The 12,237-nt window shown below is 36.6% G+C and overlaps 4 protein-coding genes across 4 annotated transcripts; 3 read left to right on the forward strand and 1 right to left on the reverse strand.

The window, feature by feature from the left end:
• Nucleotides 1–1,200: 1,200 nt before the first annotated feature.
• Nucleotides 1,201–2,553, forward strand: LOC110418132 (uncharacterized). Its single transcript, XM_021430765.1, has 2 exons — nt 1,201–1,794; nt 1,917–2,553. Exons 1-2 carry the CDS (start codon nt 1,201–1,203, stop codon nt 2,430–2,432), a joined length of 1,110 nt encoding a protein of 369 aa, XP_021286440.1. The 3' UTR covers nt 2,433–2,553.
• On the forward strand, nt 2,540–4,098 carry LOC110418133 (aspartate--tRNA ligase 2, cytoplasmic-like). Its single transcript, XM_021430766.2, is given in 5 exon segments — nt 2,540–2,551; nt 2,693–2,806; nt 3,136–3,325; nt 3,328–3,785; nt 3,787–4,098. Coding segments are annotated over 5 exon segments (1,026 nt in total). The 3' UTR covers nt 4,039–4,098.
• A 1,072-nt stretch (nt 4,099–5,170) lies between these two features.
• On the forward strand, nt 5,171–8,468 carry LOC110417764 (uncharacterized protein At5g49945-like). Its single transcript, XM_021430279.2, has 3 exons — nt 5,171–6,341; nt 7,639–7,842; nt 7,966–8,468. The coding sequence occupies exons 1-3, from the start codon at nt 5,340–5,342 to the stop codon at nt 8,194–8,196; spliced, it is 1,437 nt and encodes a 478-aa protein (XP_021285954.1). The 5' UTR covers nt 5,171–5,339; the 3' UTR covers nt 8,197–8,468.
• A 308-nt stretch (nt 8,469–8,776) lies between these two features.
• LOC110417763 (uncharacterized) lies at nt 8,777–10,991 on the reverse strand. Its single transcript, XM_021430278.2, has 2 exons — nt 10,971–10,991; nt 8,777–10,795 (listed from the first exon to the last, which is right to left on the reverse strand). The coding sequence occupies exon 2, from the start codon at nt 10,000–10,002 to the stop codon at nt 8,836–8,838; it is 1,167 nt and encodes a 388-aa protein (XP_021285953.2). The 5' UTR covers nt 10,003–10,795; nt 10,971–10,991; the 3' UTR covers nt 8,777–8,835.
• Nucleotides 10,992–12,237: the final 1,246 nt, after the last annotated feature.

Here is a 12,237-nt window from a genome sequence, read left to right on the forward strand (position 1 = left end):
AGCTTAGGTGAAATGGTCGAAAAGTAATTTGGTTTGGATTTAGATAGTAATACTCCAATATGTTTTTTTCTTTATTTTGGGTAGAGAAACGCACACTCGACCCTTTGAGTAAAGAGATATAAATTTAGCATTGAATCGATTATTCATATATAATTATTAAATGAATATGTCTCAATTATATAAATTTATTTGTTGAGTTTTTAAAGTTTCGTTGTTAATATAAAGAATAATAATCTTATACTAATAATTTAAACACATACATACACATTGATATATATATATATATATATATATATAGAGAGAGAGAGAGAGAGAGAGAGAGTTTTAAAATGTAAAAATAATTAATGATAGGTGAATTTGCTTTACATATTCCATAGATGTGAATCATAAAAATAATGGATGAAAATAACAAATTTAGGTTAGGGACTCCTAGCTAATTTATTTAATGAAAAGTAGCTTATATATATATATAAAATATTTGACTCTATACTTTTGTCCTCTTCATAAATACGCTGTCTAAATTATAATAAATTTTACTAATTTCAGGAAAAAATGTATTGATAATAAATATAAGATCTTAAAACTCAAAGGTTATGTTTTTTTTTTATATACATGAAGAAAACAATATTTAGAAAATCTTTGAATTTTTAAATTTGAAATTTTTGTGGTTTGCCTACATGATTAAATTTCAATAATGATAATTTTTTTTTGAATTTAGAAAAATGGGATTCAAATTTTATTTGTTATATAGAGAGATTTTGTACCAATAAATCAAATATTTAAGCATCTCAATAATAATAATAATAATAATGAAGTCAACCTTGACTGGTATTGTTTTGAATTCTAAGTTAAATAACTATAGTTGACTTTTAGAATATTTTGGGTAAACGAGGAAGTGATCCACTTAATAATTAATCCCCCAATAGTATTGAAACTTAAAACTTGGAATCGATTACAATTAATATTAAATTGAACAATGATTATTTAAATAATTTAAATTGATAAGAAAAAAACATAATTATTATATTTAAATTTTAAAATGTTTTCTTAAATATATAGTCCAATGAATATTGTCCTAAAACTTGAAGCTGATTATATATTAAATTCTAACAAACTAAGGAAACAAGAAATAAAATATAAGAACACAGCGAGCCCGGGGGAGGTTAAAGTATAATATGAGAAGATGATGGGACAACTACAATGATATTGACAGAAACAGAGGTGTCACTGGCTTATCGGTCAGGCCATGCATCACCTGCATGCTGCGTCATGAGGTTCCTACCTGTTGAACATGCAACGAAATTTCGTTATAACGCGTTTTCTGGACTCCATTATTATTTAATAGTGGCAAACAGAAGTAAAGCAGTGCCGGACGACATGGCATTTCTAGCGAAGCTTTCGAGGTTTTTTCTAGAGGCGGGGGTCATTGCAGACAGAGAAGCTCTTCCAGGAATGAAGGCCGTCACATTTGGTGACCGAGATTTTTTAGTGACGACTCAAGTGGACAAAGAACAAAAAGCAGCGACGATCAAGTCTTTCTTTTTTCTTGTTGTTATTTCTCTTTTTCTTTTTACTTTTCTGGGTTGTATGGTTGCCAGAAGAAACAATCGAAGGCTACATATAGAAGATGAAGAACAGCAGATGCTGATAGGAAATGCTGCTGAAGCAAATACCGGCTCTGACCTTGTTGTAATTCAGCAGAACCAGTTTGAGATCGAAGCAAATAGAGCCGTCGACGACATCCATCATGATCAGGCACACCGCAGAGATTGTTTATCTACTTTCGAAGCAAAGGTCGAAACTTACCCGAAACAAATAAAGTTACCTACGTACAATCATACTGCATGTAATTATGAAGCTAAATTGTTAATTCCATCTCTTCCAAGATGTTTACTTTTGGTTTCCCTTTCCTGCAGTACACTCTCGGGACTCAGCTTGCCCTCGCCAACTTCCTCCTAGAGATTCCTTCAGCTGTTTTGGACCAGATTGCATCGGAGGATTATGTTCTCATTGTGATGTTAATATCCCTCACATCAATGCTTGTTTGCCTTGTTGAGCTTGTCTGCAGAGGAAGGAAGGAAAAAATCACATGGAGTTGCAGTAGTACCGGAAGAATACCGTGGTTTTATCATCCACCTCCTCCAAGTAACAAGCCTTTCGGCACACTGGCGGAAATGATTGGATTGGCTTGTGCTATAGCTCAGTGTATCGTTACAACAATTAATTATTCTTTGTACCCTCGACATCATGCTGCCACTATTAAATTCTGTTTTTGGCCTATGATATTCGGTTTTGGTATGTTGTGTTCTAAATTTGTGGGGAAGCCAAATGAGGATGGAGGGGGAACCAGGACGGATCAAGATGGGGGCGATGTTACCCTTAATCAAGCAAGCGTGGATCAGCCATTAACGCCAGCTCAATTACAACAATAAGGGGCAGAGCTGCTGCCATCTACAAATTTTTAATCTTTTTCCACTATTTAAACAGCATTGTTTAGCTATAGACTTTGTAAATTTTGGCTGTGATATATATTATACAGATGATTCCTTTTGTTTTGCCCTACTTGGATTTTGGTTAATGGTGTATATGTAATATACCCCTTTGCATTCATGCCTTTTTGTTTGGGTATTCAATGTATTATACATATTAATATTCTCAACCATATGCCTATTCATCGTTTAATCTACTACAGGCTGGACAGCAACTTCCTCGTGTCAATCAGGATACACGTTTGAACTACAGAGTTAATGAACTTCAAACTTCTGCTAATCAAGGGATTATCCGCATCCGAAGCCAAGTTTTAAATGTATGTCGTCAAGTCTTTGCTAATCTTATGACCTTTTCTTTATTAAAATTATATAACTACAATAATTGCTGCATGCTATTGTGTCTGCAACATTTCTAATTTAATAGGTCTGGATATGCTTTGAAATGCATTTCCCTCAAGTTTTAAGACCTTCAAGTTGAACTCTGAGAGTGGTTTCACTATGTGATAGTTGATTTAATTTCATCCACCCTACGTTATGTGGTCTCCAATTGCTGAAGCTTATTATTATTTGCTAACTTTAATTCCCACATGCATCTTATTGCTAAACTTTGCAGATGGCTTCTCAAACAAGTTGAAAAATTCTGCAGATATTCAGGCAGTTATTGCTATCTGAGGGTTTTGTTGAAATCTGCACCCCGAAACTGACAGCAGGCTCTAGTGAAGGTGGTTCTGCTGTTTTTAAGCTTGACTACTTCGGGCAACCTGCATGTCTGGCCCAGTCTCCTCAACTTCACAAGCAAATGGCAATCTGTAGTGAACAAGGACGGGTTTTCCAGATCGGCCTGTTTTAAGAGCTGAGCATTCCTACACTCATTGGCATTTGTGTGAGTTTACGGATCTTGATGTTGAAATGAGCATTAAGAAGCACTACTCTGAGGTGATGGACCTTGTGGGCCGATTATTTGTTACAATATTTGATAGTTTGAATGAAAGGTGTGAGAAGGAACTTGAAGCTGTGGGGAGGCAGTATCCCTTTGAACCTTTGAAGTACAAGCCAAAAACCCTGCGACTTACATTTGAAGAAGGAGTTCAGATGCTGAAGGATGCTGGTACGTAAGTTGATCCTCTTGGGGACTTAAATACAGAAGCGGAGAGAAAATTGGGTCAGCTAGTTTTGGAGAAGTATGGTACTGAATTCTATATTCTGCATCGCTATCCTTTGGCTGTAAGGCCATTCTACACCATGCCTTGCTTCAATAATTCCCTTTATAGTAAATCATTTGATGTCTTCATTCGAGAGGGAGGAGATAATTTCAGAAGCCCAGCGTGCCCATGTACCAGAGATGTTGGAAGAACGTGCACAGGCATGTGGAATTGATGTCAATACAATATCAATATCAACCTATATTGATTCTATCAGATATGGTCCGGCTGGTCCTCATGGTGGCTTAGGGGCTGGACTTGAGCGTATGGTGATGCTGTTCTGTGGCCTGGATAACATTCGCAAAACTTCACTTTTCCCTCGTGTCCCTCGAAGACTTGCCCCCTGATGATGTTCTAGGGCAGTGCTTCAGCAGGATTCCTTATTTTTTGCTTTGATCTTTGAAAAATGTTTGGCATGTTAAAACACTAATACTTGAGGAATTGCTTTAATTTTTCTTTTCATCAACTTCAGCATCTTATTTTACTTGGTGTAACACCGTATCTCTCTGTCTTAAAAGAATCCCTTCTATACAGTAGTCTAAATAGAAGAAAAATTGAAGATAAATAATTGAGTTAAAAGTTGTTCAACTCAAGCTAGTTTAAATGGAATTATCAATGGCTGCAAGTACTTGTTGTTACAGTCATTCAAGATTGTAACTCGATTTAGCTTTGGATTCAGAAGGCTTAAATCCGCATGGTCAGATTGGCAACAAGCTTTTTGTGTTGATTCTTGGTTTCTATTTTCTAATCTCCAACACTTGGCAAAAAAGAAAGAGAAGAAAGTTTTAATTTGTGTCTATCGATTTATATTGATCAAGTTGTTTATTTGTTTAGAAAATTGTTATTAATGCATTGTAATTATAATACTCTTTTAAATTTAATGAAAAAAGTAAATTAAAAAAAATGAAAACATTGACGTTTTTTTTAATAGTCTTATGAACACTCATTAATGTCACATATTTAACATAAATAAGAAAAGAGATGAATTTTAGACTTATAAATATAGATTTTTTGAATTAAAAATGTAAACTTGTAACAAATAATATCAGAATTTATTTAACTATTCATAATATGAGATTTTTTATAAAAAATATTAAAGTTGAAATAAGTTTAAATTTACTATAATCAAATTAGACTCGAAACAATATGAATGGAAGAGTAATACAAAACATCATATTTCACTTAACAAACATATCTTTTAAATTAAAAGTATAAACTTATGACATTAACTTAAGGAGAAGAAATATATAATAGAAAAGAATTAATTTTTCAAGTCAAAAGTTCATGTAAATGTAATATGCAAAAGGCGAATTTCTTGCTTTTTCTTAAAAAAAGTCGAATTTCTTTTATTAATTAAAAAAAATTGCTTCTACTAAGTAAAATCAAAGTAATGCTTGGTATTTATTGCATAATCTTTTTTGCTGCAGGTGTTTAGTAGGGAGAGGCAAACATCACAAAAGTACGGTTAGGATGGTTTATCCGAGTGCGTGGATAGCTAAGATTGGATGATCTTTTATCAGCCGTCTTCCATTAATAATACCTTCACCGTTAGTCTTCGTTCCTCGGCCCACCGCAAGCACAGGTATCAAGTATGCTCGTTTCCCTCTGAAAATAAGGGGAAAGAAGGAAAAAAACAAACCACGCCAAAATGAACAAAGGCAAATCCTTTTCTTTGTTCCACTGGCTTTTTCTCCTGTGTCTTTTCATCACCCATCTATCTTTCTCTCATGTCCTAGCTGATTCCCACTTCGAAGGATTTGATGCCGAGGACGATGACGCTGTCGACGAAGAACCCTTAGACCACCACGAGATCCGACCGCCTCCTTTAACTCAGTCCGACTCACATCCCACCCCAGATCCCGAAACCCAGTTCAATCCCGATCCGAACCCGGTTCCCACTTCGGATTCTCCGCCCCAATCGGATCTTCAGAAGCCATCCACCACCACTTTCGAGTACTGGGATGAGGATGAATTCGAGGGCTTACCTGTTGAACAACCGCCACCTGAACCTCCAAAAGTTACTGAAAATGCCACTCCCGATGATGCAGATCCAAAGACAACCTCGAAACCCCCAAAAACTGCTGTTTCGAAGAAGTCCTTTACGGTGGAGATTATTTGCGGGGCTTTCTTGATTGCCTTTGTAATCAACTACTTCACTGGTAAACGTGAAAACGAGAACCTTGCGTTGGCATGGGCAGCGAAATTTGCGACAAAAGGTTCAATCTTTGAGAAAAATTTCAGTCTTTTGGGTGTGGGAGAAGGGGAGGACTCGCCGTTACTGTTAAAAGAAGGGCAAACCGTGTTCAAATTCTATGCCAGTGGACGAAGATACTGCCAGGGGTTGTTGGCAACGATGGAGTTGAAGAGCAGGCACGATTTGATATCGAGATTGTTTAATTTGGTGGTCCCGTGTAAGGATGAGATTAGTTTTGAGGTTTATATGAATGAGGAAGCGATGGACCAGGTGGTTTTCGCGGTGGCAAAGAAGAAGGCGGCAAAAGGGATGCAAAAAGAGGTTAGAGATTTGCAGAGGTTTGCTGGGTTGGTGGCGAATCCTAGTGGAAGGAAATGGGTGGCGGAGGAACTTTCGGTGATCTCTGAATCGAAGGAGGTTGCTGGGGATTTGATCACAGAGGCCGTACTTGAGCAGGTGGGTTGGTTGATCAAGCCTTTGACTTCTGTTTTAGATCTTGATTTGATTTAATGAAATCTTTTTTATGTTAATTTGTTGCATGATTGGATTTATTATGATTTGTTTGAACTATGAGATTTGGTTGATGGTAAAGAAAGTGCATCTTTTGGGGAACTAATGCAGTAGTGTAGTTGCTGCTTGTTTGTGACAGTTAAATTGTTATGTTTTTAATTCTGTGATGTTGGATGATGAGATTTTTAGCAATTGAAAGTGGTAGAGTGGATTATGGCTTTTCATCTGTTATATCTTTATGTTTTGAAATAATCTTCTCTGTGCTTGCACGGGGTTGCTTGTTGTACTTAGTCACTGTGATTCTTTAGTGCTGTAGGATCCTTTGTATTAGCATCAGGGTACTTTAGCAGATTAGCAGATATCAGATTTAGAGGCGAGCATAGGAAAAATAAGTTGGCTATTTTTCCAAGAAGTCAGCACTGCCATGAATAATACCTGATTTTGTGATAAGTGCAGAATGTTTAAGGGCATATCTTTAAGCTTAAAGTAAATTTGTATGAACACCTAGTTTGAGTTGGCAGGTTTATTAGCCTATTTTGATCAATGGAATTCATAACCTTTTTGGTTGTTACTTTGTCATTCCTATGTGTGGATGGGAGTCCTTTGTGCGTATTAAAAGAACCTAAGTGGGATTGCGTGCACTAGTTCATGGTAAGTGGGAACCAACTGATATGATTGTCATGTGATTTTATGTTTTGAGGGGGCAGATGATGAACAGTCACTTTAATGAGTCTTCAAACATGTACTTCTGTTAGCAGGATGGAACTGAGAGAACATTGTTACATTAGTAGCTAAATGACATGTTGGTGCTTAATTTGCTGGTGATTTCATTTTATAATTAAAGAACTTTTTGTGACAAGAGTTTATCAAGGATTTCTTCTATGTTAGTTTCCTAGTTTTGCAGGGTCAATGCCCCTTCTTTCCTCCCTTCTTTTTGGTTCATGGACTCGATGGCAGTTAGAAGCAGGAGTTTTCTTGATTGTGGAATGGATGGTTGGGAACTTTTAACAGAGTTTGCCTTAGAGATTTTCCATGCATCCATTATCTTTACATTCAAGTTTACTGAAGATGATATGACCATGGTGTCTAGTGCATTTTGTGGTTAATACTACCTTCTTGGGCCCATTGATGATTATGCTTTTACCTTATATTTGCTCTACTAAGGTTTGCTTTAACTTTGCTTGACAGCTCTACCTGTTGTTTTTTAACATGTGCTTAATCAATTGTTACTGATAACCTGCAGGTTTTTGGTGACAGAGCTTTTGAGAAATACGGAAAGGATTTCATTTCGATGCATTTTTCAGACCAACATCCTGGCACACACAAGAAGATGCTCTTGTTCAAGTTTGGTCTCCCTGATGCCAACCACATGGCTGACATGACTCGCTGGGTGGCTCTTGTACCATACTACATTGATTTAATTGGCCGATTCAAGCTCAGCTCACAGGTAGGTTAGCTGGAAGTTTCTTTATGCTATCAATTTTTTTTCTTTATGCTAACAAATTATACAATATGTCAATTTCATAATATTCTTAAAATTGTTTTGTTTTTTCTTTTTTTCTTATTGCAGGCTCGATCAAAAACTGAAGCGGCTAGAGTGAAGGCTGCTCAAGAGGCATACAAAGAACTTCAAAATGCTAGGCAAGAAGCCTTGCAGAAAAAGAAGGCAGAGAGGAAAAAAATGTTAGAGGAGGCTGAGGCAAAGCTCAGTGCAGAAGCAGTTCGCAAGAAAGAAGCAAAAGATCGTGCTCGTCAGATGAAGAAGGCAATGCCAAGAATGAAGATGACCCGTGGGCATTAGATGTTTTCATTTTTCTATAGGCGCCCGGCTGGACTCTATTAATATGGTGTTATTGGCATTTGCTGGTTTTTAGTTCCTTGGTTTCTACATCCTCACAGCAATGTATTTTAGTTCTCATTACGTTAGCTACTCTCCAACATCACAACATTGTGGGCTTTGAATGTAGCCGAAGATAGTGCTTCAGAAACTTGATAAACTCTTCCTCCATAGATGACATTTCGGCATTGTTTGGAGCAATTATTATCAAGGAATGATTTTGATGTTCTTGATTATTTCCTTGGTTTCCCTCTTGCTAGTAGTTTTACAATGGTGAAGCCAGCCTTAGATGGTCGTCAGTTGGGCACTCAGGAAATGAAACTTTTCAGAGAAGACTAATGTTCTTTTAACTTATATCACATGTATTTTGCTAATTTAAGGTGCTATTAAAAGAAATTATTTTTGTATTGATTTTCAAAATGTTTTTAAATTGAGGATCAAGAAATCAATAATTTAATCCACATTAACATGATGGGTCATCGTCAAAATATCACCTCATATAAATTAAAAATAATCTTTTCATTATCCTGATATCTTAAATCGATTATTAATAAAGATATAACGTTAAATTCATTAAAATTGAGATTAAAAAAAAAATCAATTTTAGCAATGCGGACTAACAGGCTTAATGTTAAGGCTTATAAGAGGCTTAGCGTCCCCCGTTCTAATCCTAAAATTAACTAGGCCTGTATCTCCCTTGTAGAGTTCTTCTGGCTTTTGTGCAAATACTGTTAGCCCCTCCCACAGTATCTCCGAGCGTTGTCGCAGATAATTGAGTGCTTCTTTGCTCTGTTCTACGATTGTCTGTGTAATGCTAGCTTTTGCTGAACTGTCTAAATTTTCATGCTTACCGGTTTGATTCGATTTGAGTTTGGATATTGCGTTGGAGACCAATTCTTCTACCTCGGGATCTTTGGCACCTATCGTCTCCAGAGCAGTCAATGCTCCAGCTTCAATCAAAACACTGCTGTTGATGTCGTGCTTCGTGAGGTAGCAGATCAGAGCTAATCCATGATGCTGTGACTCTTTATCGCCATCAAGTAACTTCATTAAAAGCGGGACACCGTCGAATTCAACTATCGATTGCGAATGCTCCATGCCAAGGGCATTCCCTGGACATACATACTTTTGCAGAGCAATAGCAGCTTCCTTTGCTACTTCTTGGTCCGTACTGCCGAGCTGGAAAACCAGGGGACGGATTACCCAACTTTCTTTAGCTGGAAAGGTTCTTGCCAATGAACCCATCGATTTGATTGCCGGAATTCTCAATTTTTTGTCATCAAATTCTTCAATCACTCCCAATAGCTGATTAACAACAGTCATTGCAGCTGGAGAATTAGTCTTAAACGCCGAATGTCTGAATTCTTGATTTGATTCAGCAATAGATGTAATTTCCCTTATGATCATCAAGCAATTGTACTGTAATTCATCCTGTTCCGTTTCCACCAACCTAGCCAAGCAAAGCATTCCCTTTGTCTCCATTAATGCCCTACAATTCGAAACACTGCCCTCAGCAAGCACCCATAAAGCCTTCGAACAAATGATTTTCAATTCGAGATTATGTAAATTGGTTTTAGGACCATCTGCAGATGGCTCAGATGACAACAACGTTACCAGCCGCCATATTACATTCTCTCTAATCAAATCGTATTCCTTCACCTCTGGGTTATCCTCCGCTATTTTGGCAACCAAATTCGCCGCCTGAATTTGATCCCTCGTCGGCGATGTTCTTGATAAACAATTTACAACCGTAGATATCATTTCCTTCATAATAATTCTCGTCCTCTCCTGCTCATTAGCTAAAAGACAAAGTGCTTTAGCAGCCGTGATCTGAGCTTCTAGAGAGGAGTTCTCTTTCAAAAAAGCTCCAGTAAAGGAGGTAACCCCGCCTTCTTAAAAAATAATGTTTTTGTACTCGTCTTTTTCTTGAGCAAGTGAACCAAGATATATCGCAGCCTGGACACGATCTTCTAATTGACGCCCCATTTCGACGGTGGCGATGCAAGACCAGACCAATAAGGTAGTCGAACCATTCTTGGTCATTGGGCCTGTGACTTCGTTTCGGCGGTCATAGACGGCAACCAGCCATTCCATATCGCTGATAGAAGCATCCAAAAGGTCGGAGAGCCCGCGAAAACGGGTGGCATTAAGGATGGTGAAGAGACTGCTGAGTAGGCTCCTGGACTTGCACTTGGACACAATGGCAAGTGCGAGCTCAAAGTTATCCTTCACCTTGGCAACTATGCAGTTGATTGGGCGCAGGTAAATGGAAGTTTGATCAGAGGTGATGAAGCAGGTCAATGTCTTCAGCATTAGGGAGATTTGCTTCACTCGCTTCCTTACCTCAAAGCATTCCACGTGGAACGACTTGGCCTCTTCAACCTCTAAGCAAACTCGCTCCTCCAAGTACATCAAATCAAAGAGTTCCTCCACCTGCTTCTTTGCGTCCCTGGGAAGCATCATTGTAGCTACAGTTCAGTTCAATTGCGAAGCGCTCTTGCACACCGGTGTCTTCAGATTGTTTGAATTTGCAATTTTACTGATTTAATCCTTGCTTCTATATCTGCACATAAAGAACAAAAAAGGAAGGGAAAAAAATTACTAGCTGATTTTTGGCCGTTAATAGACATTTATAGAACTAAAAAAGAACGAGTAGGTATGAATTTCATCATCATAGATGTCTTGTTGGAAGTAATAAAAACTTAAACGCTAAGAAAATTTTGGTCCTGACTCCTCACATAGAGTTATTGACTTTGGCCGTTGCCGGGTCAATCAAACATAGTTCAGATGATGTAAACGCGTGCACTCGGGCTGCGTCGGCATGATCGGAAATTGCCTGCGTCCCTTCCGGCCTTTTGCTCCTTCCTCACAAAAGAGCTTTTGTCTCCAATTACATCTTCCAATTCTTTTCCCGAGGGAGGACGTCGTTGTCAACTCACCCCATTTGAGCTTTCGGAGTAATAGCAGGAATGCTCCTTTTTGCCTCGCAAATTCATATGATTTCACAGAATGGAAAACACTAGTTTTTGTTTAGTTTTTGTGAATTTAAATATTTTTTTCCATGAGATTCTTTTCCTTTTACCATGTATTGAACCAAAAAATAAAATAAAATTACAAATAATACAAATAAAATGTTTGGATCAAATATAAAAACAATGAACTATTGAAAATTTTTCAAAAAGTAAATGATAAAAAAATAACACTTCAACAATGCAATATTATTAAAAATTAAAAGCTCACCGAACTTTGCTAGTCATTTTTACTTGAATTTCTTTATCCAGATGTGATTTTTTTAAAAAAATTTTCATTGGGTTTTTAATACTATTTGATTCTACTTTCCCATGATTTTAAAGTTTCACTTTTCTTTCACAGATTTTTTTTTGTTAATTTATTTATTTTGAACTCTCTCAATTACTATTTATTCAATTGTATGTTACAGAAAAATTGATGAGTACTAATTGTTTGACGGAACTTTGTTAAAATATGTTAGGTTGAAATTGTAAAAGAATAAATTTTTTTCATGAGATTTTTATGGAAGTTATGGTAATCTTTCAAAAATTTTGACAATATATAGGTTTTTTTTTATCATTTTATCTGAAAATATTTAAAAGAAAAAATTGCTTTTAAAAATTTTACTTTTTTCATAAATATTTAATAAAATTTTTATTTTTCATTTAATTAAAAAGAATTCGATGATGTGACATGAATGTAACAAGAGATTTCCGTTCATATGGTCATCCCCCATCTCCAATTACATCTTCCAAATCTTTTCCCGAGGGAGGTTGTCGTTGTCAACTCACCCCATTAGAACTTTCGGAGTAATTGCAATCCTGGAAATAGCAGGAAGCAACAAAGACTCATTTCTGCCTCGGAATTATTTAAAAAATGGCATCAGTATTGCTAAGAATTTCTAGCCTGTGTTGATGCCTTTTTCCATATGCTAAAGACTGCTGGACATTTTCAAATAAAAATATGATTTCATATCGAAATAGAAAGAAAGTTGTG

Source organism: Theobroma umbraticum, unplaced genomic scaffold (assembly GCF_002168275.2).
Source record: "Theobroma umbraticum cultivar Fairchild unplaced genomic scaffold, ASM216827v3 scaffold_50.0, whole genome shotgun sequence".
Taxonomy (NCBI): Eukaryota; Viridiplantae; Streptophyta; class Magnoliopsida; order Malvales; family Malvaceae; genus Theobroma; species Theobroma umbraticum.

Coding starts and splice junctions, on each gene's coding strand:
- LOC110417764 (XM_021430279.2), top strand. CDS start 5,340: ATGAACAAAGGCAAATCCTTTTCTTTGTTCCACTGGCTTTTTCTCCTG. Junction 6,342..7,638: donor CAGAGGCCGTACTTGAGCAG/GTGGGTTGGTTG, acceptor GATAACCTGCAG/GTTTTTGGTGACAGAGCTTT. Junction 7,843..7,965: donor GATTCAAGCTCAGCTCACAG/GTAGGTTAGCTG, acceptor TTCTTATTGCAG/GCTCGATCAAAAACTGAAGC.
- LOC110417763 (XM_021430278.2), bottom strand. CDS start 10,002: ATGAAGGAAATGATATCTACGGTTGTAAATTGTTTATCAAGAACATCG.
- LOC110418132 (XM_021430765.1), top strand. CDS start 1,201: ATGATATTGACAGAAACAGAGGTGTCACTGGCTTATCGGTCAGGCCAT. Junction 1,795..1,916: donor TATCTACTTTCGAAGCAAAG/GTCGAAACTTAC, acceptor CCTTTCCTGCAG/TACACTCTCGGGACTCAGCT.